The sequence below is a fragment of the Panthera onca genome, chromosome B1 (genome assembly GCF_046562875.1).
Source record: "Panthera onca isolate mPanOnc1 chromosome B1, mPanOnc1 haplotype 2, whole genome shotgun sequence".
In the NCBI taxonomy this organism is placed as follows: domain Eukaryota; kingdom Metazoa; phylum Chordata; class Mammalia; order Carnivora; family Felidae; genus Panthera; species Panthera onca.
Genome location: NC_138342.1, coordinates 108,534,928 through 108,561,749, shown reverse-complemented (window position 1 = coordinate 108,561,749; position 26,822 = coordinate 108,534,928). Strand labels below are relative to the sequence as shown.

Sequence of the window (26,822 nt, the reverse complement as noted above, 5' to 3'; positions counted from 1 at the left end):
TTCAAATTTTCTCTTTATTCCTGATTCAGTTTTGAAAGGTTATAGGTTTCTTGAAATTTGTTGATTTCCTCTAGGTTGTCTAATTTGTATGTAATTTTTCATAATATTCTCTTACAATCTTGCATTTCTGTGGTGTTGATTTCTCTTTCATTTCTGACTTACTTGGGTCCCCTTTTTTTCTTGATGACTCTAGCTAAAAGTTTATCAATTTTGTTTATTTTTTCAAAGAACCACTCCTGGTTTCACTAATCTATTCTACTTTTTTGCTCTCTATTTATTTCTGCTATATTCTTTACTTCCTTCCTTCTACTGGTTTTGGGCTTTGTTCTTTTTCAAGCTCCCTTCAGTGTAAAGTCAGGTTGTTTGAAATTTTTCTTATTTCTTGAGGTAGGCCTGTATTGCTATAATCCCCTCTCTTAGAACAGCTTTTACTGCATTCCAAAGTTTTTGAACCATTGTGTTTTCATTGTCCTTTGCCTATTTTTTTCATTTCTTTTTTGATTTCTTGGTTGACCCATTCATTGTTTAGTAGTATGCTATTTAGCTTCCATGTATTTGTGTTCTTTCCAAACTTCTTCTTGGGTTGATCTCCAGTTTCACACTGTTATAGTCAGAAAAGATGGTTTCAAATTTTTAAATCTTATTGAGACTTGTTTTGTTGGCCTAACATGTGATCTATTTCATGTGCACTTAAGAATGTGCATCCTGTTGTTTTATGAATGGAATGTTACAAACATATCTATTAGGTCCACTTGGTCTAACATGCCCTTCAAAGCCACCGATTCCTTGATTTTCTGTCTGCAAGATCTATCCATTGATGTAAATGGGGTTAACGTCCCCTACTATTATTGTGTTACTGCCAATTTCCTCCTCTATTTCTAGTAATAGTTGCTTTATGTGTTTAGGTGCTTCCATGTTTGGTGCATTATAAATGTTTACAATTGCTATATCATCTTGTTGTGTCATTCCCAGCGTCCTTTTTTGTTTTTTTGTCTTTCATTACAGTCTCTGTTTTGAAGTCTATTTTATATATCTATATATATATCTATATATATATATATAGATATATATATAGCTACCCCAGCTTTCTTTTTGCTTTAATTTGCATGAAAAATGTTTTTCCCTTCACTGTCACTCTGCATGTGTCTTTAGGTCTGAAGTGAGTCTCCTTCTTAAAATCCATTTAGTCATCCCTTGTCTTTTGACTGGAGCATTTAGTCCATTTACATTTAAGGTAATAATTGATAGGTATGTACTTATTGTCATTTTGTTACTTGTTTTATGGCTGTTCTTATAGTTTCTCTGTGTACTTCTTTTGCTCTCTTCCTTTGTGGTTTGATAGCTTTCTCTAGTGCTTTGCTTGGATTCCTCTTCATTTTTTGTATCTATTATAGGTTTTTGATTTGTGGTTATGTTAGGTTCATATATAATATCTTATGCATATTGCAGACTATATTAAACTAATGGTCACTTAAGTTTGAACCCATTTTAAAAGCACTAAATCTTTACTCCCCCCCTTACATTTTATGTATATGATTTCATCCTTCATATCCTTTTACTTCATGAATCCCTTGGCTGATTTTTGTAAATATAATTGATTTTACTGCTTTAACCTCCATACTGCGTATACTCAAATAAAAAATACACTAAGGGAATCAGTAGCAGATTAGAAGAACAAATCATCAATCTGGAAGGCAGGGTAATAAAAAGCAACCAAGTTTAAAAGTAAAAAAGGAAAACTTATAAAAAATGAGAAGAGATTAAGGGAACTCAATGACATCATCAAGCATAATAACATTTTCATTATAGGAATCCCAGAAAAAGAAAAGGGGGAAGAAAACTTATTTAATGAAGTAAGAGCTGAAAACTTGCCTAATGCGAAAAAAGAAAGAGACACCCAGATCCAGGAAACAGACCACTCAACAAAATTAACCCACAGAGGTTTAGACCAAGACACACAATAAGTAAAATGGCACAAAGGTAGTGATAAGGAGAGAATCTTAAAATTAGCAAGAGAAAAGAACAGTTATATACAATGGGAACACTGTAAGGCTATTAGCTGATTTTTCAGCAGAAATGTTGTAGGCCAATAGGGAGTAGTGTGATATACTCAAAGTACCAAAAGGAAAAAAATTTGCAACCAAGAATACTCTACCTAGAAAGGTTATGATTCAGAATAGAAGAAGTTTCCCAAACTTCCCGGAAGTTCTCAAAAGAACAAGTTTCCCAAATAAAAGTTAAAGGAGTTCATTACCACCAACAAGCCTTATAAGAAACATTAAATACTTCAATTGGAAAGAAAAGGCCATAATCAAGAGTAAGAGAATTATGAAAGGAAAAAATTTCACAAGTAAATGCAAACATATATTAAAATTAATCAATTATTTATGAATATACTTATGTTCAATGATATAAAATGCATCAATAACTTATGTTTGTGATCTCATGGTTTGTGAATTCGAGCCCCATGTCAGGCTCTACACTGAGAGCGTGGAGCCTGCTTGGGATTCTCTCTCTTCCTCTCTCTGCCCCTCTCAGAGAGGGCTTGTACTCTCTCTCTCTCAAAATGAATAAATAAAACATTAAAAAAAAAACCTCTATGTTTGTATATTTATGGAAAAAACCCTCCCAAGTGATTTGAGATATTTTCTTAGAAAAGGTTTATTGTTTTGCCTTTCACATTTAGGTTTCTAATCCACTTAGAATTAATGTAAATGTAGTTGGGGGCAGGGTTCCTTTTTTTCCGTCACCAAAGTATCTTACTGACTCAGCATAATTAAGTAGTGCATTCTTTCCCCTTTGCAATATAGCCACCTGTGTCATACATCCTATGTCTGAATATAATTAAACTATTCCTCGTTCTTCATTCTCTCAAATTATCTATATATGCATTATGAGCACCTCATTATTGTAATTATTGTAGATTTATCAAAAAGTCTTAAAATCTGGTAGAGCAAGCCAACTTTGCACTTTTTCTTTTAAAAGTGTCTTTGCTACTTTTAACGTTTTGCACTTGCATATAAATTTTGGAATCAGCTCCTCCTAATAATAAGGGAACAAAAGAAAGAATGGGGGAGGACATTGGGAACTGTAATGAATATATAAATCAAGATGTTGAGGATCATCTTTACAATGTTAATTCTTACAATCTATGAAGATAGCATCTCTATTTAAATCCCTTAGTATCTTTTTAATAAAGTTTATAATGCTGTGCACAAAAATCTTGCACATCTTTTGTTATAACTGAGTCCTACTTACTACATTTTGATGTTATTATAAACAGTAGCCTGTTTAAAACTTTCATTTTTCTGGTTGCTCAAAGAAAGACAAAAATATTTTTACATAATGATTTTATATCTAGGAATCTTCCTATAGACTAATAATTATAATATTTTTAAATTTCTAGAATTTTCCAAATAGTTATTAACTTCATCCCATTCTTTAAGTGAATGTTTTAAAATTCTTACCATTATGTATAATGTTAAATGCAGGTTCCTAAATAAAAGATATTTTTATTTAGGTTACAGATACATCTATTTTGCAAATTCTTTTTTCTAAATCATAAATATATATAAGCTTATCAAATGCTATTGCTATATTTATTGTTTATACTTTTCTCTTCTAACCTCTAAATGTGGCAAATTGATTTCCTAATGTTAAATTAGCCTATTTCTGAAATAAACTCAAATATCAAACTTACATTCCATGAGTTTTAGAAAAATCTTAGCCCTATATCTTCATTTATTGCCCCAGCTCCGCTTTCTCCCTCCTCTTTCTGGAACTATAGTTGTATCCGTACACTGGATCTTCTAACTCCATTTCCTGGCTGTCTTTCATACTTTCCCTTTCACTCTGTGTTTTATTCCAGGTAGTTTCTACCGACCTCTCTTCCAATTTACTAATCTTCAACCTCATCACCTTTGTCTCACCTCTATTAAATCCAACCATGAATTCTTAATTTTAAATGAATGTTCACTTATAGGAATTGTTCCTTTTTTCAAATCTGCATTTTGATTTTCCCCTTCCCATATTTTTTACCTCATCATTATTAATTAAACCATGTAAAACATTTATTATATTCTGTGACTGATATTCTGTGAGTGGGGAACTCCAACATCCAAAGTATCTGTGGGTTTCTTTCTGCTTTATTTCAGCTGTAATAATGCATTTGGTATCTTATTTCCTTACGTGTTTCATAATTTTTTTCTCTGAGCTACTTAATTTCTTCAGAAAATATTTTGTGGTAGGACTCCTAGGTGGCTCAGTCAGTTAAGCATCTAACTTTGGCTCAGGTCATGATCTTGTGGTTTGTGGGTTCAAGCCCCACATCAGGCTCTGTGCTGACAGCTCAGAGCCTGGAACCTGCTTCAGATTCTGTGTCTCTCTCTTTCTCTGCCCCTACCTCACTCACTCTCTCTCTCTCTCTCTCTCAAATAATAATAGTAATAATAATAATAATAATAATAATAATAATAAAAAAACATTAAAAAATACTTTGTGAACTATTTTGAGGCTTGGAATGAAGTCATTCAGGGGAGGAAACTACAACCAATGGGCCAAAATATTTGGTAAAGTCAAAAATATTTACTATCCAGCCCTATACAGAAGAGTCTGCCATCCTGTGAAATAAGTTCCCCCAAAGAGGATATGGGTTTGCTTATGTCAGGTACCTATGATTATTACAGTCTAGAATGGCTTTATATTGTTAGTTTTAACTTTTTTCCAGACTACTAAAATATATTAGGAATTTGAACTGCATATACATAAATGACTACCATCACATGGTTAGTTCTCAGAGCACTTTCCACCCGCCTCCATTCAGAACCAAGATTCAGAATGCAAGTTTTGTTATAGTTTCTTCTCTTTATGCCTCATTTGAGTGGATGTGTTAATTTCTAGTTCATAATCACACTGAAGGTATAGCCTCGTCTTGTATTTTACTTCCTCACTTGGGTTTATCTCCTGTTCCATGTTCATAAGGCTGTGCATTTCAAAACGGAGTTCACTTTACTTAGTACATGCCCTCTGAGGAAATGCCTGTTCTTCAACTGAGCTTCTTTCTCTAGGTTCTCACATTCGGTCTATCTGTGGAATTAGTGAGTATACCTTATTTTTTTGTAAATTTTTTTCAATAATTTTATCTAGGATTTTTAGTTATTTTCCACAGAGGGATCATCTGGGAACCTAGCCATATATATAATCATAAACAGAACACTTGAATCAACATTATTCACTTGTATTCTGCTGTAATAGTAGTTTATATAAGGTGCTGTGGGAAAAGGCAGGAAGTGGAGACCAGGAAAGGATGCTCAAAGAAGCTGATGTCCAAACTTGAAATATGAATAGGAGTTTGTCTAGCAAAGATGATGGGCAAGAGTATATCAAGACTTTGGAGAAACATATGGGAAAGCTTAGAGAAAGGAAGAGTATTTTTGGGAAACAAGTATTTCAGTGTACAGACAGAGGAGCAATAAGGGTGACAGAATGAAAAGAGATACGAAAGAATTCATGAAAAATGAGAGTATAAATGAGGCTTACAGACTAATGTGAGGCAAGAGGGCTATACCCATGCCAATGTTCAGGGATCATTGAGCCAATTACCAGGATAGGAATCATAGAGCAACACAGAGTTTTGATTTTTGGTGGGGAGGAAAAGGAGCTACAGAGGGGAGTTTTGAATCAAGAAGTTAATAAATTCAGTTTTGGGTATGTTGATTTTTCAAGGCCTCTAGGACAAATATGATGAAATGTCCCAGGAAACACCTAGATACATTGTAACTGAAATTCAGAATCAAAATCTAATCTAGACATAAAAGAGTTGGGATTAAAACAACAGTTATGAATGAAGCCCTGAGTAGAAAGAAAGACTGCCTAGGAAGAGTAGTGAGGGTCTTAAGTCATAAGCCTAGGAATCACTGGCATTTAAGGAACCAAGAGAAGATAAGCATGTAAATCTAACTAAAAAAAAAAAAAAAAAAAAAGTGGCTATAGAAGTAGGAGGAAAAGCAAGAGAATATGGTCTAATGGGAAAGCCAAATGGCTCAAGACCAAGTAAGATCTAGATGGTCTTTTATTCAACAGTTTCAGAAATAAGTCTGTAATAATCTCAGTACCATGGTACTCCATTTTCCTCTGCCTGGTCTCTGTTCTCATGCCTCTATAGTAAAACTTCCTCCAAAAGAAATAGCCTCTAGTCTCCCACTGCTCACTAGGAATCTCTGATTTTTCTAAGAACTCTAATCTTTCATTCTACAAAAATGACTTTTTATCTTCATCACTCTCGACACTTTCACCAGCCCCATAACCTTGACCCATAATTCACTGAGAAAGGTTTGAGAAGGAATTCACTCCCTCATATTTCCACCACCAAATCTACGAGCACCCCCACACTCATGTTCTGCTTCTCTCCAGATAAAGAACAGAGTCACTTTGAAAGGCCAATACCTCTGTATAAATGCTTCTCAACTAAAGGTGATTTTACCCCACAGCTTTTCTAAAGGTACATTTTTCTTTATTGTGGGGATAGGGTGCTACTAGTATCTGAAGGGTAGAGACCAAGGATAATGCTAACCATCCAATGTTGCACCAAAAAAGAATTATGATTCAAAATGTCAATAGGGCTGAGGCTGACAACTCCTGATCCACATGTTCTGAGTCCTAGCCAGTCTCTTACTGAGAACTTAGCCTAGTTTTTCTATTCCCTTTATATTTTCAACTTCCCCTTTCGACTCAACCATTCCCATCACCATCACCATGTAAAATGTTCCAGTATTTTCCATTCTTTAAAAATATACTAACACACACATACACACACACACACACACACACAATGATTGCTTATGACCTTTCAGGTACTATTTCTCCAATATTTTATACCAAAGTTCAATACTCATATTATTCTATATAATATTTAATATTCACATACAATTGAATGTATTATACTCATATTTCCACTAGTCATTTCTTCATTCAGATTTTTTGCCAAACTGTTCCACTGAGGTAACTCAGCAAGTTTCTTCTTTCCTGTTTATGAAGAGTCTCATAACTAAATTCAATGGTCAATTATAGTAGTTATCTATTGCACAGATTTTCTGGTCTAAATACCTCCATCCACCCACCCTACTCCCAACAACACCATCATTATAAATTATTGGGAGATTGCATTTTCAATAGTCAGTCATGTTCACTACCATATTCCTAGCTCCCAGCACCATCTGGCACATAGCAGGCACTCAAATATATGTTAATGATTGAATCCTTGGCAAAGAGTTAATTTATTATAAAGCTACCATATTTGAAGTATGTATGTTAAAATAAGAAACTGATGTATTCAAGGGATTATGGCTGGAATTTAAATAATGAGGCAAAACCTGAAATCAGGTATCCTGATTCACCTGTCTCTCCAGCAGGATGTCAATTCAAAACATTAAAAAAAAAAAAATTAAGATTTTATTCTTTTTAAGATTTTAAATCTTAATCCCCAGTGTGGGGCTTGAACTCACAACCCCAAGATCAAGAGTCATACAGTCTACCAACTGAGACAGCCAGGCACCCCTCAAAATATTTCTAGAGAGTGACTACAGTTGATTTAGGGCCTCATGTGCATGAGAGGAAAGTGATCTGAGAAAGTCTTTCAGAGTAAGGTATTAGGAAGAAGAATCAAGAGTTTTGCATTTTAAAATACACAAAAGGACTAATCATGTAAATGTCTAACACTGTGGCACCCAGGAATAACTCCACAGACTACACTTTGATGTCATTAATTTCTATGTAAAGCCTGTAGATTCTGCAATCTTTAAATTCCTGGTCTCCCCTCCACTGGTATCAGTCATTAATTATTACTGGTCCCACATAACTATATGGCCTTTGTTCTTTCTCAAACATGCCCAGTCTTTACAGTTTTCAAGTCTTTACAACCCTATGAGGTAGAGAAGAACGATCCCCATCTGAGTTTCACAAAAGTTAGTTTTGGTCCAAAATTGTACTCAGTGAACTTGTACACAAGTTGATTCTTGATCAACAATAGACCTCAGTTTTGCCAGAGAGGTTCTCAACTTGGTGTTCTTTCCTAGTGAGAAAAGGAACAGCTCAATTGGTGGTGAGGAAAAATTTAGATGACTCTCCTCTTGCCAAGTCAGTATGATGTGATTGTCTGCTAGGTGATGATGTGTTATCTCCTAGCAAATTTTACACCATTTCCAGCTATATACAAAGACTTCACCACAGGTGAAGTTCCTCTCACTATATGCAACAAATACAGAGAAGGGCCCTCCTGCATTCGTAAGGGGAATGTGGCAAAAGACAGTGAAGTAGTCAGCAAAATCAAGAGCGAGCAGCAGCCACTGGGTATGCACAATTCCAGAACATTATCTGGGTCAAGGCAGAAGAGAGAACCCACATTCAGTGAACTCTCTCAACAATGTCTCTGCAGTCCAGATTATTCAGCAACTGGAAATGTTCTCTCTCCAAGGAGAACTCTGGAAATGGACACTTAGACCACCAGTGATAATGTCACATAATACTCCAGGAAGTACTGGACAAAGCTGGCATACTGCACAACAGCAAATGCTATGAACCTAAAAATGAGGTAAGCACTCTGACTGATGTGATTCGGCAGCTTTTGATTTGAAGGTTCTCCCTGAAATGCTGGAAACAAAGGCATGAGCATATTTAGGTTTCCACATAAGCAACTTGGACAGAGAGTACAATGATTAAGGAACTGGTTGTAATGGTTTCTCTCCCTTGTTCTGCAGATTCAAACTAAAGATTTCTAATTAGGGGGAGGTATCATGAGAGATAGTAGACTGGACAATTCCTGAGCCCCATGGGCCCAGAGGCCAGCCAGCAATATGACTAAAAAGAGACACATCTGGGATGGAGGACCTATCTGTATGTCTTCTATTAATAATGCCTTCACCACTGTTCAAGTTTCCACCACTACCCCAAGCAGACCACTGAACGAGAAAATGAGTAGTTAGATGTTAAAAAAAAAAAAAGAAAGAAAGAAAGAAAAAAGAAAAAAGACAGGTTCAACCTACCTTGAGTTTTAGCCCAAAGAGCAATAACCCTGCAGTTCTAAGAAGAGAATTATTCCACTTTGGCTTGTCTCTTTTTATCTCACACATCCCTATTCATATTAGCCTGGTTTTAAGTATTGTTATGAAACATGCCATACAGAAGAATGTATTAAACATACATGTGCAACTTCCCAGAAAACATTCATGCAACAACTAGATACACAACACTGTTAATACATTAGAACCCCTGTGTATCCTAGTCCCTCTCCCTAACACAACCCAAATTCTGACTTACATGATTAATCATTCCTGGCTTTTCTTTTACAATTTTTTTTAAGTTTATTTATTTATTTTGAGAGAGAGGGAGAGACAGAGAATCCCAAGCAGGCCCCGCAGCATCAGTGCTGAGCCCGATGAAGGGCTCAAACTCACAAACTGCGAGATCATGACCTGAGCTGAAACCAAGAGTCAGATGTTTAACTAACTGAGCCATCCCTTAACCTTTATGGAATCATATTCTATACACAACCTTTCTTAACTTCTTGCACTCAGCTGCTTTCCAGATTCATTGATAAAGATGTTTATAGCTGTAATTCATTTTTACTACTCTATAATTTATGCATTGTTTACTATACCATAATGTCCAGTTAGTTGCTGATAGGTATTTTGGTTATTTCCAATCTGTGAATATTATGAACATTCTGCTGTACTGTCATGTATTATTCCTGATGAACACTTCTAAGCTCCTCTAGAGAAGTGCTGGTGAATATAAACAAAATGGAAACCACAAGTAATTTAAAATTTTCCAGTAGCTACGTTAAAAAGATTTTTAGGGGCATTCACTTTCAAAAATCCCCTCTGTAAAGAGAGCTTTCCTACTATTCTTCCTTTTTAATCTTATATTCTAATAAACTTTTGCCTGCTGCTCACAAAAAAAAATAAAGAAAGAAAAAAAGAAAGAAAGATTTTTAAGGGAAGCCTGGGTGGCTCAGTCAGTTAGGCATCCAACTCTTGATTTCGGCTCAGGTCATGATCTCACAGTCTGTGAGTTCAAGCCCCATGTCAGGCTCTGTGCTGACAGTGTGGAGCCTGCTTGGGATTCTCTCTGTCTGCCTTTCTCTCTGCCTGTACTCGTGCTCTCCCTCCCTCTCTCAAAAAATAAATAAATAAACTTAAAAAAAAAAGATTTTTAAAAGGGTGAAATTTTAGTATCTTACTTAACCAAACATATTATCATTTCAATATGCAATAATTATAAAAATCATTGAGATGCTTTACATTCTTTCCTCTTAAGCCTTCAAAAGCCAATATTGTATATTTAAAGAAAATCTCCTTTTGGACTAGTCACATTTTGAAAACTCAATAACCACATATGGTTAATACTTGAACAATGCAACTCAAAAGCATATTCTTAAGTAGAGATGGTAAGCAGTAAGAGATGGTTTTACGTTTTTATTCCTACATATTAATGAGTTTCTTGTTCCAAATACTCCCAAAAATTTGTCCAATGTTGTAACTTTGCTCATATGGGTTTTATGGAACATTTCATTGACGTTTTAATTTGCATCTTCCTGATTAATAATGTTGAACACCTTTTCATTATTTCAATCATTTGGGCTTCATCTTTTGTGAAATGCTTGTTCATTTCGTATGGTCAGTTTTCTACTGAATCTTTTATTGATTTGTACATTTTTTTAAAATTCCATTAAGTAATCTTTACGGCCAACGTGGGGCTTGAACTCACGACCTCAAGATCAAGAGTCACATACTCTACCAACTGAACCAACCAGGCACCCCCTATTATAATACCTATCACATCATGAATGGAAACTATTTTTTCTTAATTTCATGAACTACATAGGCATTCTTTTTGATGTTTAATAAATAATTCTTTGTGGTAAATGTTTTTATTTTGTCCTTTATGATTGTGAATTTTGTGTTCACTTAAGAAACCTGTCCCTACTCTGAGATCATGAAGATCTTTTACTATTATCCCTTAACAGGTCTTTGCTTTTGCCTTTCACTGGAGTAGATCTGAATGACACTAGAAGGCAAAAATCTGTAGTTCCACTTTCTTCTCCACACAATTTTTCCAAGCACCACATACTGAAAATCAGGTTTTCAGGGCACCTGGGTGGCTCTGTCAGTTAAGTGTCCAACTTCAGCTCAAGTTGTCACGATTTGTGAGATTGAGCCCCGCATCAGGCTCTCTGCTGTCAGCATGAGCCTGCTTCAGATCCTCTGTACCCCTCTCTCTCCGCCCCTCCCCTGTTCGCACTCTCTCTCAAAAAAATAAAAAAAGAAACAAAGAAACACACATACATAAAAATCAGATTTTCTCTTTGATCTTTAACCCTACCTGTCATTTACCAACTGTGCATATACACATGCAACTGTTTCAGGACTTCCTATTCCATTCCTATAGTCCTTATCTTTGTTACAACAAGTTTAGGAATATGAGGAGTTTCTTGTCCCTTACATTTCCATATAAATTTTAGAATCAGTTTATCAAATTCCTTTAAGAAAATCCATTGAAATACTTAATGGTATTTAATTGACTTTTGAATTGACTTCGGGAAAACTACCCACCAGATCTTTCAAACATGAACTCAGTATTTCTCTTCCTACTTATGTCTTCCGTAACACCTTTCAATTATTATAATAATCTTCTTAAAAGTCTGGTTAAAACTTCTACCTTTTAAAAAAACTCTACCTTTTAAAGATCTACCCTATGGTAGGCAGAAGGGTCCCTTAACAACATCCAGATCCCAATCCTTATAAAATGTAATTATGTTAAATAAATGGCAAAAAGGGATTTGCAGGTGTAATTCAGATTTCTATTTAGTGACCTGAAGATAGGGAGTTTTTTCTGGATTATGCAGAGAATTTTCTCCAACCAGACAGAAGAGATGCAGCAGAAGAAAAACTAAGACAGATGAAAAGCAGGGCTCCACAAGCTGTTGCTGATTTGAAGACTGACAGAGCAATCTAACCTAGAATGCAGGTGGTCTAAAGGAGTCAAAAGGCTCCAGGCAGCCAAAAGGGAAATGAAGGACCTCAACTCTACATGCAGCCACAAAGAACTGAATTCTGTAAACAATGCGAATAAACTTGGAAGTGATTCTCACATAAAATCTACAGCTAAGACCTCAGGCAGGAACACCTGGATTTCAGTCTTGTAGAACTGGAGTAGAGAAACCAGCTGACTTCACCTGTACTGCTTATCTACAAAATTATATAATAAATTCACGTTAGTTTAAGCTGCCAAATCTGTGATAATTTGTTATGGCAGTCATAGAAAATAGATTCTTCATGATTGTTTTATACTATTAAAAAATAGAATCTTGGAAGTCACTATAGGTAAAAACTTGGGATTGTATCAAACTAAAAAGCTTTTATACAGCAAAGAAAACCATCAACAAAACAAAAAGGCAACCTACTAAATGGGAGAAAATATTTGCAAATGATACAGCTGATAAAGGGTTAATATCCAAACTATATCAACAACTCCTACAATTCAACACCAAAAAACAAACAATATTATTTAAAAATGGACACAAGACCTAAGTAGACATTTTTCCAAAGAAGACATTCAGAAGACCAACAGACACATGGAAAGATGCTCAGCATCACTAATCATCAGGGAAATGAAAGCAAAACCACAATGAAGTATCACCTCACACTGGTGAGAATGTCCAGTACAAAAAGACAAGAAATAACAAGTGTTAGCAAGGATGTGAAGAAAAGTGCACTGTTGGTAAAAATGTAAACTGGCATAGCCAGAAAACAGTATAGTATAGAGGTTCCTCAAAAATTAAAACCAGAAATACTACATGTAGTAGTACATGTAGTATTACTACAAGTAGAAATTCTACTTCTGGGTATTTATCCAAAGGAAAGAAAAACACTAATTCAAAAAGATATAGGTTTACTGCAGCATCATTTATAATACCCAAGATATGAAAGCAACCCAAGAGTCCATCAACAGATGTATGGATAAAGAAGTAGTATAGATATACGATGGAATATTATTCAACCATGAAAAATAATGAAATCTTTGCCATTTGCAAGAACATGGCTGGGCTTAGCCATACCTTTGTATTTTCTTTTATAATAATCATGCTTACTTCTTCCTTCTAGCTCTTAACCTTATTTTGGTTGTTTTTCCTTACTGGTCTAAGAAGGATATCCAATGTATTTGATAGATTTGACTGTGAGAATCTCTGTCTTATTCTGATTGCAAGAGATTAGCTTCAACATTTCACCATTCAGAACGTTTGTTTTGTAGGAGGTTTTGCAGAAACCCTTTATGAGGTTGAAGATATTTTATTTCTCTGTTGCAAAAAATACCTCCAGTATGCATGCTGACTTATCAAATGTGTTTTTTGCATTTATTAAGGTGATCACAATCTTTCTCTATCTAACCTGTTCACGAGAATTGCAGTGACTAATTTCTCAACTTCACAAGGTGATTTACAATTAATTTGCACTATTGAAATAAAAATCTGGTTATTCTTTTTTTAAAAACAATGAATTTGATTGGACAAAAGTTTAAAATATTTATACCCAGATAACTTGTAATGCTTGATTCTCATTCATATTCTCTTGAATTTCTCATTCATGTTCTCTCCAGGTATTGCTATCAAGGTTATGCTCTTCTAATAAAGTGTAGTATTTCTTTTTTCTCCATTCATTCAACAAATATTTGAGTACTATTAGCTCTATTCACTAGAAATACTTGTGCACTGTTGGAATTATTCCAATTTCAGAAAACCTTGCTAATAAAGCCAAGTTTTCAGATTTATAAAAATCGTTTACATTGGGGCGCCTAGGTGGCTGAGTCAGTTAAATGTCCTGACTCTCGACTTCAGCTCAGGTTGTGACTCTCACGATCTGTGAGTTCAAGCCCCACATCTAGCTCTGCACTGACAGGACGGAGGCTGCTTGGGATTCTCTGTCCCCCTCTGTTTCTGCCCCTCCCCCTTCTCAAAACAAATAAACTTAAAAAAAAAAGTTTATATCAATTTTCTTTTCCAGTAAGTTTTGGTAAGTTACATATTTTTGTAGAAAATTTTCCCTAATTTGACCATAATCAGTAATTATAACCCCATTTTCACTGCAGTGAAAATAAGTACATTTTCCTCCTCTTTGTCTTCATAAATTTTAATCTTTTCAAAGAATTAAGTGTTGGTATGATGAATTCTCTAGTGTTAGATCTAATTATTATTTACTTCCATATACTTTCATGGGGACTTATTTTGTTAATTCTTTTGTTAACTTTTACCTTTTTGAAAGCTATAGCAGATTCTATTATTGTTCAAAGCCTGCATTTTCTAGATTAGGGGATTATGCATATTCACCTTTCATGCCTTTTGAGAATGTACATTCCAGCCCCATAAGCTTAGCCACATTATTTAGCCAATCAAATGTGAGGAAATTATATAAAGAACATCTAAGCAGCAACTTAAAATACATTTGTACACTTTAGCTCAGCCCATTATGTGAATGAATAAGCAAGTGCTATATGGTGGTTACTCTTTCAGCATGAATCCCCAAAATGAGAAGAGACACACACAGCAGCAGCAATAGCCGACCCATAGCCAATGCCAAGCAACGTGAGAAGTTTTTATTTAAGCCTTTGAGATTTAAGGGAAATGTTTTATACAGCAAAGATAATACAGGTGATCGGCTTATTAATTTCAAGCATTTTTCCAAATATTTGCATTTAAGCTTTTCTCATCCGGTGCACCTCTTAAATCCAGTTAATAATCCATTTATATTTTCTAATTTCCACTATGATTTCTTCTTCAACTGGTGAGTTATTTAACATGTATCTTTGCTCTGAAACATACAGGGTTTTATTACTTTACTTTTTAAGTTTTAAACACTAACTTAATTCCACCAATAGTGTTTTATGTAATATTAATGCTTTGAAATTCACTTTATATACCACTGAAGGTCAAAGTACTACAGATAAGCACAGAGAGATCTTGCACTCTGCAGAGGTTTGGTAGAGAATTGTTTCTCAAATTACTCTCATTTTTTATTGCTTGGTTATTCCTTACTTAAGAGACAAACTGACTTTGGATTTGTCCCATCAATTGTTTCATATATTTGAAAACTTGATATTAAATACATTAAATTTTAAAATATACTTTTCTGATAGATTCTTCACTTTTAATCATTACAAAAGGACACTCTTTAGCGCTAGTAATGTTTTGTTTTCAAGTCTACTTTGTAAATCTATTCTGCTATCAATATATATACAAAAGCTTTTTTGCGTTACTTTTTATTTAGGAGGTAGCTGGGCTTTCTAATTTTCATTTTTAATTAGAATTTTAAAAAAACATAAAACTCACCATCTTAACCATCTTTAAGTTTACAGTTCTGTACTGTTGAATATATTCACTGTTGTGCAACGGATAACCAAGCTTTTTTCATTTAGTAAAACTAAAACTCCATACCCATTAACAATTCCCCATTTCATCTCTGCTGACAGCTCAGAGCCTGCTCGGAGCCTGCTTCAGATTCTGTGTCTCCCTCTCTCTCTGCCACTCCCCCACTCATGTTCTGTCTCTCAAAAAATGTCAAAAAAAACAATTCCCCATTTCTCCCTCCCCCATAGCAACTGCCACTCTGTTTCTATGAATTTGGCTTCCTTACTACTTCATTTGTAAATGGAATCATCCAGTGTATCTTTGTGGCTTATTTCATTTAGCATGTCCTCAAAGACCATCCATGTTGTATTACGTGATAGTTTTCCTTCCTTTCTAAAGGGTGAATAATATTCCATTATATGTATACACCACATTTTATTTATCTATTAATCTGATGATGGACATTTAATTGGCTTGCTTTTTGGCTATCATGAATACTACTGCTAAATACATGGCTGTACAAATATCCTTTTAGTTTTTTGAGTAACTGCCATACTGTTTTCATAGCAGCTATATCATTTTATGTTCCCACCAACAATGCACAAGGGTTCTAATTTCTCTACATCCTCTCCAACAACTGTTATTTCCTAGGTTTTACTTTTTATTTTGAAAGTAGCCATTCTAACGAATGAGGTGATATTTCATTGTGATTTAGATTTTCATTTCTCTAAGAATAGTGACGCTGCACATATTTTCATGTGTTCACTGGACATTTGTATATTATTGGAGAAACAGCTTTTCAAATCCTTTGCCCATTTTTTAAACTGAGTCTTTTATTGAGTTGTTGTGATTTCTTTATATATTCAGAAATATTAACCCCTCATCAGATTATATGCAAATATTTCTCCTATTCTGCAGCTGACCTTTTCATTCTGATAAGTTAATACACATAAGTTTTTGATTTTTATGAATTCCAATCTGTTTATTACATATGCTTTTAGTGTCATAGCTAAGAAATGATTGCCAAATCAAATATGAAGCTTCACCCTGTTTTGTTCTAGTTTTATACCTTAGGTTTAAGTCTTTAATCTTTAAAATTTTTTTACATATGATGTTAAGAGAAGGTTCCAACTTTACTCTTTTGCATGTGGATGACCAGTTTCCCCAACACCATTTGTTGAAATTGTCTTCTCCCATTTAGTGATCTTGGCACACATACTGAAAATCATTTGGTCATATAGTCAACTCAAGGATTTATTTCTGTGCTCTATTCAGCTTCATTTAATCTTGGTCTGTATGCTCATACCACACAGTTTTGATTACTATAGTTCTGTAATTAGGAAATGTGATATTTTTCTTTTCTTTCCTTTTTGGAAATGCAGTATTTCTAACTCCATGGTTTTTAAAACTTGTTTTTTGGCTCTCCATGGTCCCATAAGATTCCATATCAATTTTAGTACTAGTTTTCCTAATTCTGCAAAAGATGCCATTGGGCTCTTGACAAGGATTGCACTGAACCTGTAGATCACTTTGGGTAGCACTGACTTTTTAAAAAAACTTTATTAAAGATATAATCCACATATGGTACAATCTACCCCAGCATATGAATCGATTGGCTTTTAGTATACACAAATTTTGCAACCATCATCAAAATCAAATTACAACATTTTCATCACTCCAAAAAAAAAAACAACAACAACAACAACAACAACAACAAACAAACACAGGACCCATTAGCAATCACTCTCAATCTCCTCCCAAGGAAATATTTCCACCCAACCTAAGCCCCACAACCACCAATATAATTTCTGTCTGTTCTGGACATTTCACACAAACATACAAACAGAATCTTACAATATGTGGTACATAGCATAATGTTTTCATGTTTCAGGATGTATTCATTTCTTCCTACTGCTAAATACTACTCCATTATATGGTTATACCACTTTTTGTTTATGCATTCATCAGGTGATGATTGTTTGGGTTCTTTCCACTTTCATAATGCTGCAATTAACATTTGTGCATGTTTTTGTGTGGACATATGTTGTCACTTCTTTTGTGTACCTACCTAGGAGAGGAATTCCTAGATCATAAGACAAATCTATGTTTAACCTTTTGAGAACTGCCACAATGCTTTCCAAAAACAGTTGGACCATTTTACACTCTTTTTCTAAATTTAAATTCAAGTTAGTTAACATATAGTCTTGGTTTCAGGAGTTAAAACTCAGTGGTTCATCTCTTACATATGATAGCCAGTGTTCATCCCAACAAGTGCCCTCCTTAATGCCCATCACCTGTTTAGCCCATTCCCCAACCCACCTCCACTCCAGTAACCCTGTTTGTTCTCTGTATTTAAGAGTCTCTTATGGTTTGCCTCCCTGTTTTTATCTTATTTTGGCTTCCCTTCCCCTATGTTCATCTGTTGTGTTTCTTAAATTCGACATATGAGTGAAGTCATATATTTGTCTTTCTCTGACTGACTTCACTTAGCATAATACCCTCAACTATTTTACAGTTTAACCAGTAGTCTACGAGGATTTTGATTTCTCCCCCCATCATCACCAACTGTGCATGTATCTTTTTTATTATAGTTATCCTAGTAGGTACAAGGTGGTGTCTCATAGTGATTTTGATTCATTTCCCTGGTGGTTAATGATGTCAACCAACCTTTCATGGGCTCATTAGCCATTTGTGTATCTTCTTTGGAAAAGAAGTCTATTCAGATTATTTGCTCATTTAATAATAATTGGATTGTATTTTTATTATTGAGTTATAAGAGTTCTCTATTACAAATATAAGTCCTTTATTTAAAATATTATTTGTAAACATCTTCTTCTAAATTGCTTTTTTAGTGTTTTTACAGCAGTTTGATTCATGGCAAAATTATGTGAAAAAGTACAGACTCTCCCCCTCTTACCATTCTGCATGTTACAATCTGTGTTACATCTGTTACAATCAGTGGGCTTACACTGACACATCATAATCACCTAAAGTCCATAGTTTACATAAGTTTCATGCTTGGTATGTACATCCCACAGGTTTTGATACATGTATAATTAGATGTACTCACCATTATACTATCATACAGAAAATTTTAACTGCCCTAAAAAACCTCTCTGTTCTGCCTATTCATTTATTCCCTTCCCATACCCTAGCAATCACTGATCTTCCTTCTATCTTCATAGTTTTCCTTTTCCAGAATGTCAAATATTTAGAATCATGCAGTAAATATGTAGCCTTTTCAGATTGGATTCATTTAGTAATTTGCATTTAAGATTCCTCCACTGATTGCTTATTTCTTTTTAGCACTACATAATATTCCATTGTCTGGATATATGAGTTTATCCATTCACCTACTGAAAGGCATCTTGGTTGCTTCCAAGTTTTGGCAATTATGAATAAAATTACTGTAAAGATTTTTATTTTTTTTTAAGTTTTTTCATATGCAGATTTTTTTTAAAGTAAACTCTACCCTCAACATGGGGCTCGAACTCACAACCCCAAGATCAAGAGGAACATGCTTGGGGCACCTCAGTGGCTCAGCCTGTAAAGCATCTGACTTCGGCTCAGGTCATGATCTCACGGTTCCTGAGTTCAAGCCCCATGTTGGGCTCTGTGCTGACAGCTCAGAGCCTGGAGCCCACTTCAGATTGTGTGTCACCCTCTGTCTGCCGCCCACTCCCCGCCCCCCCTCCCCCCGCCACATGCACTCTTTCTCTGGCTCTGTCTCAAACATTAAAAAATAAATTTAAAAAATAAATAAATAAATGAGGAACATGCTCTACTGACTGAGCCAACCAGCCCACCCCACATATGCAAAGTTTTCAGCTCCTTTGGGGTTAAGTACCAAGGAAGGTAATTACTAGATAGTATGGCAAGAGTAGTTTTGGTTTTCGGTTTTATAAACTTTATTAATTTATTTTGAGACAGAGAGCACAAGCAGGGGAAGGGCAGAGAGAAAGGTGTAGAGGGAGAATGTGTAAGAAAAGTTTTGTAAGAAACAAACTGTCTTCCAAAGTGGCTGTACAATTTTGCATTCCCAACAGGAGTGAAAATTCCTGTTGCTCTATATCCTCATCAGCATTGGATGCTTTCAGCTATATTTTGGCCATTCTAACATGTGTGTAGTGGTGTCTCACTGTCTAAATTTGCACTTCCCTAATTATATGATATAGAGTATCTTTTCATGTGCTTATTCACCATCAATATAACTTTCTTTGGTGAGCTCATTGGCCTGTTTTTTTAATCTGGTTGTTTTCACACTATTGAAGATTTAAGATTTTTTTTTTTTTTTTTTTTTTTTTTTTTTTTGGTATACTTTGGATACAGTCCATTATGTGCCTAGAAAAACTCTGACTTAATTTCTTCCTTTGTGGATCAAGCTTTTGGAGTTGTATCTAAAAAGTCATCAGCCAACTGAAGATCATCTACATTTTCTCTCTTTTATCTTCCAGTTGTTTTATAGTTTTGTGTTTTACATGTAGGTCTGATCCACTTTGAGTTACTTTTTGTGAAAAAATACAAGGTCTGTGTCTAGATTCACTTTTTTTCACATGGATGTAAAGTTGTTCCATCACCACTTGTTGAAAAGACTATATTTTCTCCATTGTATTGCCTTTATTCCTTTGTCAAAGATCAGTTTTATTACATTACTGCAAGTCTATTTCTGGGTTCTCTATTGTGTTCCATTGATCTATTTGTCTATTCTTTTACCAATACCATACTGTCTTGATCACTGTAGCTTTATAGTAACCTTGAAGTTAGGCAGTATCAGTTCTCTGACTCTTCTTCAATACTGTATTGGCAATTCTGGTCTTTTATCTCTCCACATAAATTTTAGAATCAGTTAATCAATCAATATCCACAAAATAAATTCCTGAAATCTTGATTGGGACTGCACTGAATCTACAGATCAAGTTGGGGAAAACTAGTAATATTGAGTTTTCCTGTCTCATTTAGTAGTTCTTTAATTTCTTTCATCAGAGTTATCATATTCCTCATATAGATCTTGTACCTATTTTATTAGCTTTATACCTCATTATTTTATTTTGGGGAGGAGGTGCTAATGTAAATGGTATTGTGGGTTTTTTTTTTTCTTTCCCTATCATTTTCTTCATGGTGTACTATGAAGTACAAAATTTAAAGTTATGATACCCAATTTTCTTTTGTTTCTTATGCTATTGGTATAAGAAACCACTGTCAAATACAAAGTCAAAGATTTTATGTTTTCTTGCAATAGTTGTATCATTTTTACTCTTATATTTAAATGTTTAAATCAAATGAATTAATTTTTGTACATGGTGAGTTAGGGTGGCATCTAATTTACTCTTTTACATATGGATATCCACTTGTCCCAAGACCACTTATTAAGAAGACTATTCTTTCCCTATTTGAATAAATAGTTTAGGCACTTCTGCCAGAAGTCAGTTGAATATAGACACAGGGTTTATTTCTGGGCTTTCAATTCTCTTCCACTGACCTGTATGTCTATGCTTATCCTAGTAAGAACACTGTCTTAATGTAAGGACTGTGTATGAATTCTTCAACTTTGTTCTTTTTTAAGATTGTTTTGGCTATTTTGGGTCCCTTGAATTTCAATATAATTTTAGATCATCTCATCAATTTCTGCAAAATAGCCAGTTAGGATGCTGATATGGTTTACACTGCATCTACATATTGATTTTTTTTTTTTATTAGTACTTTACGGTGTATATTGTTCCAATCTTTTCAACTTTTTTGCTCTCTTATCTTTTTGATGTCACATGTAAATAACACAACTGATTTTATTTACATATACTCTGACAATATTTATTGGTTTTTTTTTCTCTAAATATTTGGGTTTAAATCTACCTTATTGTTGTGCTGGAAGCCCCTACTTATTCCACATTTCCCTTTCTCCTAGCTTCATGGTTATTCCCTCTAATTTTATGTTTTAATAAAAATAGTTTGAAGGGTATCCTTCAAACTGCAACATGAAAACATTAAAGTACCCTTAAATAGTATTTATTGCTCTCTCCAAGTTTGGGTTAATGTTATAGTAAATCTGTAAGACACTGCTTTATACAGTTAATATTTAGATTTATCACCTATCTCTTGCTTTGCTCTATAGTCCTTTCTATATATCTGGCATCTGAAATCATTATGCTACCTTTACAATTTCACTTGGTGAGGCTTTCTGAATTACAATTTCTCTCATATTTTACCCTTTTACTTGAAAGACATTTTGCAAGACATACAATCATAGGTTGATAGTTATTTTCCCTTGGTATATTAACACCATCATTCCACTGTGTACTGCATTCAACTGTTAATTGTTGGAAAGTCGGCTGTCAGCTGACCAAGTCACTCTTCTTCCTTTAGATGTAATCTGCCTTTTCCCCCCTGGCTGCTCTACTCTGGTACCTCTCCTCAATTCAGAAAAAGCGTTAGTTATCACCTCGTAAAATACTGGCTTTGCCCCATTTTCTCTCACCTTTCCTTATGAAATTCTGATTAAATGTCATTTTAGACCATTTCTATCACTCTGTATTCCACATTTCTTCCTTTTTTAAAACTTTTCAGAAAAAGCTAAAAAAAAAGGAAAGAAATAAAAAGCTATATAATAAAATCCAGTAGATGGTAAATTCTACAAAACTTGATTTGAAATGTAGTAAATAATAGCAAAGACTGTCTAGAGTAACATTACATACCCTTTCATATATTCTATTTCTCTGCCTCTCTGTGCTGATCTCTGAAATTTCTTGTAAAGCTGGCTTCCAATTCACTGACCCTCTAATTGTATCTAATCTGCTGTTAATCCCTTCAACTGAGTTCTTGATTTCAACTTTAACTGTTTTTACTTGAAGTTCTAGGAACTTTATTGTTTAGAATTTCTTCTTCCCCACCCATATTTTTATTTCTTTAAACACAGTAAACATAGTTACTCCATATTCTGTTTAATAATTTGAATATCTAAGGGGCGCCTGGGTGGCTCAGTCGGTTAAGCATTCGACTTCAGCTCAGCTCATGATCTCATGGTTCATGTGTTCAAGCCCCAACATCGGGCTCTGTGCTGACAGCACTGAGACTGGAGCCTGCTTCAGATTCTGTGTCTCCCTCTCTCTCTGCCCCTCCCCTGCTTGAGCTCTGTGTATCTCTAGCTCAAAAATAAACATTAAAAAAAATAAAAAATAAAAAAAATTCCAATATCTAAATTATTTCAGGGTATGGTTTTGCTGTTACTTTAGCTCATTCTTACATGTGGTACCACATTTCCATGTCTGTTTATTAACTTTGTGAGCTGCTCACTTTCCTTTTAAGGTAACTTGAGTAAATTATTTGAGGTCTAGGATAAAAGTTAATGTCCATACAAAAGAGCTATGTTGGCTTCTGCTAGGTTTCTGGGAAATTAGCAGGCCATAATCACTTTAAATTCATGACTAGTGGTTACATTAGTCATCCACATAGTATGAACTTAAGTTGCATGATAAGTTCTAAGCCATTTTTTTTCTCCTTATTCTGCTCAGCACAAGTAGGGAAATTTGTTTGTAGCCCCCCCAGAGGAATAGATGAGAAAGCAAGTTCTCTTCCACTGAGGATGTATTTCTTTTAGGTACCAATTTAATAGGAAGACGACTTGATGGAATCCCCAACTTTGGCTGAGCCCTAGGTTTGTGTCTTTTCCCCCTTTATTTTGGATGGCTTCTGCAAAGCTGAACTCCTCAAATCCCTCAAATTCCAAAACGGTCTCCAGGGCAATACTACTTCAATACTCCATATTTGTCCATGGTTTCATTCTGATTAATAACTTATCTTGCTGATCTTCAAGGATTTTAAGTAGATGTTTTCTCATCTATTAAAAGGCCATTTGAGTTGTCTTCACCAGTAAGAGCATGCCAGAAACAGAAAGCCTATACTCAGTCCAGTGCAGTTCAATGTAACTTCTGGATCCAGCAAAAACTCCTTTTGCAAAGTCAAAAAATATCACCAAACTACCCTGTCAATTTGGCATTCTTTTCATTTACATCTAACTCTATATGTCCAGTTCCTGACACATCTGATTTTTCTTTCCTTTTGAAGTCAGTTTTACACTTCCACATCACCACTTTTCCTATTACAACTCCTAAACAATGATTCCTGAGAGCTCAGATCTGGTTTTCTTATTTCTACAGTTCCTCGGTTACCAAGTTACCTTAAGTTACAAATACCCATCTCCAAGACTACTTTTATAGCCTCCCAAGTAGATTTCTTCTGCCACCCTTGTACCTATCTCTACTCTATTCTCCACCATAATAACCAGACTTATTTTTTTTAAATAAAAATTAGATTATGTCCCATTGCTTGTGTAAAGCTCTCCAAGATACTTTACTTGAATTTTAGATAAATTCCAATTTAACATGGCCCACAAAACCATATATGATCAGACTTCTGCCTACATTGTCATATCTGTCCTCTCATATAATACTATAAACAGGCTTTTTTTTTTTTTCATTTCCTCAAATATACCAAATTCTTTCCTCCCTCAGATCCTTGCCACTTGCTGTTTCCTCTGCCCAGAGTATGGTTTCCCTACTCTTTGCAGGGTTCAATCTTACTCATAGTTCAGACCTCACTATAACTGTGACTTTCTCACAAGCATTCCCTGACAACCCAATCCAGTAGAATCCTGTTCTTTTCCTTTAGAACATTTATTATAATTTATGATTAAATACTTATTGTGGGCTTATTTTAATGTCTATCCTCGCAATTATTTGTAAGAACCAGGCATGTAGAGACCCTACTGTTATCTTCCCATTCCATGCCCAGGACCTAGCACAATGTCTGACTCACAGTAGGAGTTTAACAAATATATATTAAATCATTGTTTTCTCTCCCTTTAAGCAGACCCACAAGAAAAGTACAACTCTAAAAAGAAATTACATGTTGAGCAGAATTAGAAACAAGGGGAATAAGGTGATAAGAATGTACATAGGGACCAATGTACATACGCTAAAATACAACATACTTATGAACAGATCCATAGTGCTCAGAGTCATATAGCCAAGATTACTTTCCCCTAATATTTCATGGATAAGGCAGATGCTGGTTTTTAATTAACACATGGCTTTTTTGTCTACACATTAGTTAAAGCAAATAAATAATCACCTACAAATAGCATGTTTCTCAAGGTGACTTGTGAGTTATTTGGAACTCAAAAAATTTTCCCACAGAACCAATATTATATACAGTGGTTAGCTTTTCTCTGGTTAGTTCATAATGTTTAATCCATAATTTATTTATTCATTTAATGAATATGAATTGAGTACTACTATGCACCAGGAACTGTCCTAGCAGCAGAGATACAGTAGTGCACAAAATAAGATAAAAATTCCTATCCTCATAAATCTCATATCCATACAATCAAAACAGAAGGGAAGTGCAATATACAGAATGGTAGATGGTGAAGAACAAAGCACAGTGGAGACAGGGAATGGAAGGAGTGCAATTGTAACCTATTATTAAATTTCTAGCTCTGTTCCAAAAAGGATTTAGAGATTTCTTACAGAACCTAAGTATCACAAATAAAATAGCAATGCTTAGACAAGGAAAGACTTTCAACCAAGAAACTTTATAAAAACACACTTCCTTTCCCACAGCAGGACAGAAAGAACTACTCAGGCTCTTAATTCACAGAAAGCTATAATACCTTGAGGCATGGTCTCCAAAAAGGCAACAAATAGAGAAGGTAAAGAGGTGAATGCAATGATGGAAATTCCATGAAGAAAAAGAAATGAAGAGCCAAGAAGGGAAGTACACTTCTTGTTAATGATAAGAACACCTCCAGGGACAGCCAGTCCCTTCTATTCAATCACTAGTTGGCAGGCTTTTCTTCCTACAACTGTAACTATTTCTGACCAAGATCTCTCTTCTATTTGGCATAGTACAGTTATACAACTTTTCCTTCATTATTATATCCTAAAAACAAATATTTAACTTTTTTAATGGCAGAAAAATATCCAATTTATTCCCCATCTACATCATTAAAATCGATATCAAAGGAATGCAGACAGCTAAAATAATATTCTGATGCTCTTGTATTTTACCTTAATAACTAGGATAGGTTAGTTATCCAGAATGTGGGGTGAAATGCAAGAGAATAAAAAATTCGAACAAGGTTCAAAGAGCACCCCTAGCACCAGAGTAGTGACTGGACAAGAAGAGACAATCAGCCATTTTAATCTTCCATCCCTGACCACAATAAATTCCACTACCATAGAGCATGCACCATAGACTAAGGAGTGAAGGATGAAAGGGGTCAGCAAAAGTAACCCTTCTCTAACACCTTGCTCATAGAGCTGGAGTAATTATAGGCCAGGGTAAGAAATGAGCGTATAAACTAAGCCTGTCCATAACCTTTTTCCTTCTTATTAGAAAGGGCCTTCTAATTATTTTCACCTGAAAAAAGGGTTTTAGCCAGTGAATGCTAATTTTTTAATTATTCATTCCACTGTCATTTTAATAAAATAAAATAGTATCTCAGGTTATGACTGCCAGATATATTCCAGGAATTTTTCATATTAAATATTGTTTATTTATATTAAAAATTTAATAAAATAAAGCCTTAAGTTTAGGAAAAACAGGGAGCAACATATATTTAAAAAACTAGTATCAGTAGAAAGATGTTGTTGGCCAGAAACAATTACCTTTAGGGCTGTGTGTTTGTTTTCATCTTCTTCCATCCATAGATCCTGTTCATAGTAATACAAGCCATCATTAATGACTTTAGCAAGTTCAGATGTAATTTTTGCCCGAGACATGTGGTTGCCCGTTCGATCTCCTCCAGGATGTTTTCTCATGTAAGGTGGTGTCTGAGTTACAATCAAAATCTTGTTTAAATCCTGGTCATCAATTTCATAATCTGAATCATTATCAGACCAATCAGTAAATGTGTTTTTTCGTCCTTCTATTTGCTCCATCTCTTCATCAAATAAAAAGTCAAGTTCTTCTTGCTCTTGTTCATCTGAAGGATATAGCTGATTTGATGTCTCTTCAGGCAGAGATGCTGATTCCTAAGGGAAGAAAGTGGGATTTTATATACACACTTTTTTTTAATCACTTAAAAAAATCACATGTTACAAGTAATATGAAGCCTAACATGCTCAATGACTAGTCAGCAGGCAAATTATAAAAGAAAATCAAATCAGTAGTATTCTAGCCCAATAAATACAAGGTATTTGCTAAACGCTAAGTCTAACGCTAAAGAAAAACACAAAATTGAGTAAAAGGAGGGTTATATTAATCTAAAAGATTCCTTTTAGAGTTAGAATGGTGCTTAGCTCATCCACTACTGCACAGCAATTCATTTTACAGATGAGGGGAAAAAAGGCCTAGAGATAGAAGTTAATTTGTCCACAATTTCAGAACTAGTCAGGACTAGAACAATCAAGGTTTTTTGACTTCTAAATTCAAT

The 26,822-nt window shown here is 34.7% G+C and overlaps 1 protein-coding gene across 15 annotated transcripts in view; it reads right to left on the bottom strand.

The window, feature by feature from the left end:
• LARP1B (La ribonucleoprotein 1B) overlaps window positions 1-26,822 on the bottom strand; it is a 128,785-nt gene that overhangs the window by 58,114 nt on the left and 43,849 nt on the right. For 12 of the 15 annotated variants that reach the window (XR_013555151.2, XR_013555150.2, XM_078445751.2 and 9 more), the window contains one exon: window positions 26,056-26,421. Coding sequence is in view for 13 of the 15 variants with exons in the window: in XM_078445751.2 (XP_078301877.1) it covers window positions 26,056-26,421 (366 nt within the window). In the remaining 2 variants the exon portion in view is untranslated. Of the gene's footprint in view, window positions 1-6,921; window positions 7,024-14,628; window positions 14,859-21,866; window positions 21,962-26,055; window positions 26,422-26,822 lie in introns of those variants that run through there. The other 3 variants (XM_078445753.2, XM_078445754.2, XM_078445755.2) reach the window with 3 other exon arrangements.